Below are 8,338 nucleotides of genomic sequence, written 5' to 3'. Positions count from 1 at the left end.
CTATGGAGTTGATTTCCTGATCCGGTCTACCTGGTGGACCTGGCAAGACCAATGTGGAAATCAATAAAAGCACCATCTGATTTATGTAGGCTGTGCAAAATTCCTGGTTGGAAAACATAATCTCCAAATACAGGTAGTCGTCGGCTTACGATCATTCGTTTAGTGACTGTCTGAAGTTACAACGGCATTGAAAAAAGAGGACCGTTTTTCATGTGACCGCTGTAGCGTCCCTACGGTTATGTGATCAAAACTCAAGACACTTGGCACCTGGCTCATATTTATGACAGTTCGGTATCCCGGGATTACATGTATCCCTTCTGACAAGCCAAGTCAACGGGGAAAGTCAGATTCACTTAACAACCACATGACTAACTTAACAACTGCAGTGATTCACTTAACAACTGTGGCAAGGAAGGTCATAAAATGGGGCCAAACTCACTAAACAACTATCTTGCTTAGCAACAGAAATGATGGGCTCAATTGTGGTCATACGTCGAGGACTACCTGTACCAACAACAAACTTGCAGGGTAGGCTGGGCAGAGAAAAAAACAATAGCTCCAGAGGCTGAGCGCCAATCAGAACATGGCTTCCTAACTCAGCATTTGACAAACAAGACCCATGCCAAGGGTTACCTGATTACGTTGTGGATGGCCAGGCACTTCAAAGTCAGCATCACTGAGGTCAAACTGGTCCGTTGGATCTCTGGAACCATGTGGTCGGGCATGCACTGTTCCCAGAATTCCTTGTTATAGACCCGGAAGCATTTCCCAGATGCTGTTCTACCGGCTCGGCCTGCACGCTGCACCGCCTCGCTCCTAGAAGCAGTACATTGAAAAACAGAACATCTCAATTTTTTATTTGGCAAAATTCTGAAATGTTGCCCGGCTCATGGACCCTTTTGGTCTTAAGACAGAGATCCCAGAGGGAAAGGGAAGAGCAGAGAAATGTGTCTGTGCACGCGTGCATGCACAAACAGGCACATGTACGATGGCGCCAGCACTGCACGCATATGCAAGTGGACCGCATGCGCAAGTGAACTGCGTGCACCCGCAGCAGTGCAGGCGGTAGTGCTGGTGCCTGCGCGCCCGCGCAAGCGGGATGTTAGCACCCACAAACAGGCCGCTAGTGGCCATGCACATGTGCAAGCGGGCTGCTAGCGACCGCATGATGCTTGTGGTGTCGCTAGCACCCCCGCACATGCGCAAACGGAGCTGCCAGAGTGAGTGGGGAGTGCACGCACATGTACGTGGACTCGCCAGCCATTCCTGCGGCCCGCTGGCTACAGATTCAAGACCCTCTATCTTAAGAGGCAAGGCAAGTTTCCCACTATGTTATGTGGTAGTCATCAGAGGAGGAGGAGGAGTAATCTGAGTCTGTCATCTGCACCTCTATGTCTGTCTTGTTTGGCACTGCAACCAAACAAGACAGACACGGATTTCAACGAAGAGTTAGGACTGCAGAAAAAAACAGTTGCAACCAGCCTGCCTTCCACTGAGGATGTCTATACTTCAGGAACCAGAAAGAGGGCTGAGAAAATATCTACAGGCCCCACACAATCTGGACATAAAGTGTTTCAACTTCTTCCCTCAAGACGATGCTATAGGGCAGGGCTTTTCAACCAGTGGTACGGGTACCACCTGTGGTACATTGGCACCTGGCAGGTGGTACGCGACCATCCTATAAAAGTGGTAGCGGGGGAGGGGAATGACTGAACCGGTGGCAGCACCGCACAAGCCTGAGCGAGAGATGGCTGGAGCTGCAGGGCTGTCAGGGCTCAGCGGAAGCACCAGGATCAGTACCGCTTTCCAGATGATCTGTGCTTCTTCGGGACTGTCAGGGCTCAGTGGAAGTGCCAGGATCAACGCCAGGCTCCAGCTGGAGCTCGGCGCTGATCCTGGCACTTCTGCTGAGCCCAGAGGAAGTGCCGATCAGCTGGAATGTTGCAGCATCTCCAGGGTCTTGTGATTTACATTCAGATGTTTGGCAACTCATATTTATGACGGTCACAGTGTACCAGGGTCACGTGAAGTGACCAAAACCTGCTGCAACCACTCAGCAGACGGGGGAATAAAAACCAAACACCCCCCACCCCACCCCCACTGCCAATCCTCAACAGAAATGCTCACAACAATGGAAACCTCAGACAGGAGAAAGTTTTTGACACCTTGCTAGGCGACTGGTGGTACTCGGATATTGCCATATCCCAAAAGTGGTACAATGGGTGAAAAGGTTGAAAAGCCCTGCTATAGGGCAGTGATGGCGAACCTTTTAGAGACCGAGTGCTTTACCAGCCAACTTCCAACATTGGGGGGAAACAGGATTCACTTAACAGCCATGTGATTCACTTGGCAAAAAAAGATCGTAAAATCAAGCGTGCTGACACGATGACTGCGTCGAGAATGAAACTCTTCATTTCAACTTGCCATTACAGTAAGGGGGGGGGAAGTGTTGCTTTAGAATGGATTAGATGGAGAAACAAAACCTCTACGATTCTGCTGAACACCATCAGAGCCGGAAACCTTTCCAAGGACACCGCACCGGGTGCGGAGAAGCAGCAGACGGTTCCCATAACAAAGTGAAATTGTTTACATGGAGTACTGGGGAGGTTGGGGGTTTAGCCGGGGAAATTATTGTTTAATTCTATGAACTGGTGTCTGGGAACCTCAGAGTTAGTTTTGCTTCAACATTACCATGCCGTGTATTCAATAAACGATAAGATTTTCAGAAACAGAATGAATCTGGAGTTTTACTTGGATCCTCGAGTTGGATGTTGACAGACTGACTTAATGACCACATTGCATATAATAACAGAAGTTCCGATCTGAATTGTGGTCATAAGTTGAGAACTACCTGGATGCAAAGCTAAACCAAGATTTCCATCGGGCTTACTTCGAAATTGGCACCACCTCCAGCACGTCCAAGCCAACTCTTGGGTTGTGGCTTAACTGCTTCACAAACCCACTATCAACCACATACCTGGAAAAAAAAAAGGGAAGACAGAAATGTAAATCTTACCAAATTGGGAGCGCACCTCTATTCACATGGTTAAGGACTACCAATGTGATTGCAGACCCCTCCCTTGGCTTCTGCAAGGAGTCCTGCCTCCATATGACCCACTTCACGACCTTCATGACTTACAACCGTTAATTGCCAGGCTCAATTACAGGTATTTATTAATTATTTATTTATTTATTAAATTTATATACCGCCCTATCTCCCTTGCGGGACTCAGGGCGGTGAACAGGCGATACTAAAAACAGGTAGTCCTCAACTTAGGACTACAACTGAGCCCAACATTTCTGTTGCTAAGTGAGACATTTGTTCAATGAATTTTGCCCCATTTTACCGCTTTTCTTGCCACATTTATTCAATGAATCAATTTCAGTTGTACATTCAGTAACAGGGTTGTTAAGTGACTCTGGTTTCCCCCAATGACTTTGCTTGTCAGAAGGTCGCAAAAGGGGATCACCTGACCCTGGGACACTGCAACCGTCATAAATGTGAGTCAGTTGCCAAGGGTCTGAATTTAGATCCTATGACTCTAGGAATGCTGCTATGGTCCTAAGACGCTTTTCAAAGTATTGCTGTAATTTCAAACAGCTACTAAACAAATGTTTGTAAATCGAAGACAATCTGTACGGTTGTAACTTGATGACTAACTGCATTAAACAACTCCCTAGTTCAGGGGTGTCAAATTCAATTTCACTGAGGGCCGCATCAGCATTGCGGTTGACCTTGGGGGGCCAGGTGGGTGTGGCCAGGGTGGGTGCGGCCTATTGAGTGGGCGTGGATGGAGTGGGTGTGGCCTACTGGGTGGGTGTGGCCAGTTCTACATTGTTCGCGTCAAGGGTGCCAGTGGGGGCCTGGGCAGGAGTGGGACAGATCTGAGGATCTCTGGCAGAAGGGGGTGGGACTGGGGCAAGTGCCAAGGCATGGTCCACCGGGGCAAGTGCCAAGATGGCCACCACAAAATTGTACATTGGCTCCGCATCCAGCCCCCGGGCCTTGTGTTTGACATGTCTGCCCTAGTTCAACCACAGGCCCAGCTAAACATCCAATCGAGAACTCTTACTTGATCCCATCAATGGTCAAAGATGTTGCTGCGATATTTGTGGACACGACGCATTTCCTGATCCCTGGCGGAGGCGGCAGGAATATCCGTCTCTGCTGATCTAAGTGACAAAAACAGTGTCAGAAGAATGCAATAGAGCCGTAGTGGCAAACCTATGGCACGCGTGCCACAGGTGGCACGCAGAGCCCTCTCTGTGGGCACGCGTGTCGTAGCCCCAGTCCTAGGCCTTCAGCTGGGTTTTATAAAACCTTTTCACTTTAGGCCTCTCCCGCCGTGTGCAAAAAAACCCAGGTTCAATCAAATCAGTCAATTTCAACTTCTCGTGGGGAAAAAAAAGATCTTGCAAAGTTGGAATTGATTGATTGAACTTTTTAGTCCCACCCAGTCTGCTGTTACCACCGCAGCCACGCCCACCCAATGGCCCACACCCACCCAATGGGCCATGCCCACCCAATGGGCCACGCCCGGCACCCGACGATACATAAGTGGGTTTTGGGTTGCAGTTCGGGCACTCGGTCTCTAAAAGGTTCTCCATCACTGCAATAGAGGAAAGGAACACCTGTCGCTGAAGGTGTACAGGTTTTGCAAAGATTAAAAGCGAAACCTTGTGAAATTGGACTCGGCCACAATCCAGCCGCCAGCCAGGCGAGACAGCAAGGAGGGATCTGACCTGGACTACAACTGCTATCATCCTCAGCCAGCACAGTTGAAGATATTGGGACCTGTAGCCAAGCGCACTAAGAGGGCAGCAAGAATAGGTCCCAAGACCCCTGCAAAACACCAGTTTCTCTTTTCCCAGAATCATAGGGCTGGAAGGGATCATGGAGGTCTTCTAGACCAACCCACTGCCGGGGGCAGGAGACTTTATACAATTTTACTGAAATGGTTGTCCAATTTTTTTCTTGAAAAACCTCCACGCCTCTGGGAGCCAAATGAGATTTGAAAAAAGGATAAAGAGAATCTTCTCACAACTTTTTAGAGAATAGCAATGGCACTTAGACTTATAGACCGCTCCACAGTGCTTTACAGCCCTCTCTAAGCGGTTTACAGAGTCAGCATTTTGCCCCCAACAATCTGGGTCCTCGTTTTACCGAACTTGTAAGGATGGAAGGCCGAGTCGACCTTGAGCCGGTGAGGATCGAACTCCTGGCAGTGGGCAGAGTTAGCCTGCAATACCGCATCCTAACCACTATGCGCCACCACGGCTCGAATGCTGCACAATGCAGTAGATGTAAGGTGTGATGACCCAGGGCCCCGAATGGAGGCAAAGCACTTAGCTGGTCGGAATAATTGTCTTTGTAAGCCCTGCCAACATTCATCCAACAGCCTCCACATATGCTGGCACAAGTTCAATAAAACAGCCAACAGAGTTAAACAATTCTTTAAAGTAAAACAGATAACAAACAAAATATGATCTTTTCAACGCCCAGCTTGCCTGTAACCTGCAAACTGCAAAGCTGAGGACAGCAAAGAGAACTCAGCAGGAAACAGACTTGATCCAAAATACAAAGAGTCCAGGTACAAGAGTTCACATCATAAGACTTCATGTTTGTTCCTGGCAAATGCCCCACCCCACAGCGTCTCCTTAAATACCTACTCCCCAGGTGTGCCTTGTGGAGTGGGGCGTGACGCTCTCCTCCTGAGCAAGTGAGCCTGCCTCCGTTGTTCCCTCCTCCTCTCTGCTCTCCTTGCTCTGGGATCTAGTGGGAAGGGGCCTTGCTCCTCGCCTGAGCTCTGCCTTCCCTGTTCCAAACTTGAAGGGCCCTGGCCTGCTTCAGCCAGTTCCTCCCCACAGTCCTCCGAAGCCACAGACACCCCCTCCTGGGCCTCAACAGGGAATTCCATGTCATCCTCAGAGTCAGGCTCGGACGGAGGCATGACATAAGGACTCACAGCGAGAAAATCCTAACACAGGCAATAAAAGAAGTTCTCTCACCTGTTGGCATGCATCCGTACAGGGGCAAGATAAGTAAGCCTTCCACGGAGCGCTCTCTTACGTCAAAGCGGTAATCTATCATCTCGGCTTTTTGGAAAAGAAGCTCGCAAGCTCTTTCGATCTCCGATTGCCCTAGTGCGAAACCACAAACTCATTTTAAGACATTGTTCTGAAGAACCGTGAGAAAGGACACAGGCAGACTTGGAACTTAAGAACCGTTCGTTTAGCAACCATTCAAAGTTAGAATGGCACTGGAAAAAAAAGTGACTTGCAGCCAGGGAGTCACACTCACGACGGCTGCATCGTCACCTCGGTCGTGTGATCAAAAACTGGATGTTGGGTGATTGGCATGTATTTAATATGGTTGCAGTGATATCCTGGGGGTCATATGATCACGCATTGGCGACCTTCCCAGCCGGCTTCCAAAGAAAAGTCAATGGAGGGAGCTTGACTCGTTTAATGACCACATGGTTCACTGAACTGCAGTGATTCACTTGACAAACATGATAAAAAGGTGGTATAATGGGGCGTGTGTCAAGGATGAAATTTTGGCAGCCTCTGCATTTCAACTTTAGATTAAGGAGGGGAGGTGTTACTTTTAAGCTGCAGACCTGGGTCCCTTCCCTGTTGAAGACAGGCGCAGGCTGAAGGTACACAGGACAGAAAACATCCTGCAGCCAAGAAGGCGCCACACCCATTTGCACCACTCAGGTGACCCTGAGGATACAGGCAAACCTCCAGGTGGCCTCAACGACTCTCTAAGAGAATGCAAATGACCAGCTGTCTGCAAGGAGTATAAATCCTCCCATTCCCCACCATCCAGTCAGAACTGAAGAAGCTTCTTGGATGGGAAGCGAAACATCTTCAAAGAAAAACAAGAAAGTCCAGTTGTCTCCTGAAAAAGCATCTTTGGGACAACCATGACCTGGATGACTGAGGATCTCCAAAGGCAAACGCCATCAGAAATTTAAAAAAAAATCAGGTTTGGTCACAGGGTGACCTGCTTAATACCCACAGTGCCTTATGACCATAATACCAGGTTCAATTATGCTTGTTTAAGTGAAGGACTCCCTATATATGAAGGAGCATAGTGATTCTCCACAGGGTAGCATCTAACCTGGGAGCAAAAGAACACTTACCTGTCAGAAAAACCAGGATGTCTCCAGCCGAGCCATTCACATGGACATCCAAGGTCACTTTGATAGTCTGAAGCAAAGAACGGTAAGACTTTAGAAGGTATTCAAGCACTGTATTTTTTTACACTGTGCTAAATACTACAGGTAGTTTTCGACTCACAACCACAACAGAGCCCAACATTCAGCCAATCTGAAATGGTATACGTTCTTTTGCTCGAGGAGGGGGCTTGACTAGAAGACCTCCAAGATCCTATTCTATTCTATTCTATTCTATTCTATTCTATTCTATTCTATTCTATTCTATTCTAAATAAAGTTCTATTCTATGGTATTCTATTCATATTCTATTCTATTCTAAATAAAGTTCTATTCTATTCTATTGTATTCTATTCTATGGTATTCTATTCTATTCTATTCATATTATTTCATTCTATTCTATTCTATTCTATTCTATTCATATTATTTCATTCTATCCTATCCTATCCTATCCTATCCTATCCCATCCCATCCCATCCCATCCCATCCCATCCCATCCCATCCCATCCCATCCCATCCCATCCCATCCCATCCCATCCCATCCCATCCTATCCTATGGTATTCTATTCTATTTTATTCATATTATTTCATTCTATTCTATTCTATTCTATTCTTCAATTCCATATATTCTATTCTATTCTATTCATATTATTTCATTCTATTCTATTCTATTCTATTCATATTATTTCATTCTATTCTATTCTATTCATATTATTTCATTCTATTCTATTCTATTCTATTCATATTATTTCATTCTATTCTATTCATATTATTTTATTTTATTTTATTCTATTCTATTCATATTATTTCATTCTATTCTATTCTATTCTATTCTATTCTATTCTATTCTATTCTATTCTATTCTATTCTATTCTTCAATTCCATATATTCTATTCTATTCTATTCAATTCTATTCATATTATTTCATTCTATTCTATTCTATTCTATTCTATTCATATTGGGGCTCCCCTTGAGGAGCACCCGGAGGCTCCAGCTGGTCCAAAATGCGGCCGCGCGGGCGGTGTTGGGGGGGACTCAGCGCTCCCACGTGACACCGCTGCTGCGCGAGCTGCATTGGCTGCCTGTGGCCTTCCGGGTGCGCTTTAAGGTGTTGACTATCATCTTTAAAGCGCTCCATGGCATCGGACCCGGATATCT

At 46.8% G+C, this 8,338-nt stretch overlaps 1 protein-coding gene across 1 annotated transcript in view; it reads right to left on the bottom strand.

Annotated features, from left to right (window-relative positions):
* DHX40 (DEAH-box helicase 40) overlaps positions 1-8,338 on the bottom strand; it is a 38,817-nt gene that overhangs the window by 12,650 nt on the left and 17,829 nt on the right. The window contains exons 5-9 of the mRNA XM_029285571.1: positions 7,149-7,215; positions 6,010-6,141; positions 4,074-4,173; positions 2,891-2,977; positions 634-816 (exon numbers count right to left, since the gene is read on the bottom strand). Of these exons, the coding sequence (XP_029141404.1) occupies positions 634-816; positions 2,891-2,977; positions 4,074-4,173; positions 6,010-6,141; positions 7,149-7,215 (569 nt within the window). The remainder of the gene's footprint in view (positions 1-633; positions 817-2,890; positions 2,978-4,073; positions 4,174-6,009; positions 6,142-7,148; positions 7,216-8,338) is intronic.

This window comes from Protobothrops mucrosquamatus, unplaced genomic scaffold (assembly GCF_001527695.2).
Source record: "Protobothrops mucrosquamatus isolate PMUCROS unplaced genomic scaffold, P.Mucros_1.0 scaffold1865, whole genome shotgun sequence".
NCBI classification, from domain to species: domain Eukaryota; kingdom Metazoa; phylum Chordata; class Lepidosauria; order Squamata; family Viperidae; genus Protobothrops; species Protobothrops mucrosquamatus.
Note: the sequence above shows the minus strand (reverse complement) of the source record. Positions and strands in the feature narration are given on the sequence as shown.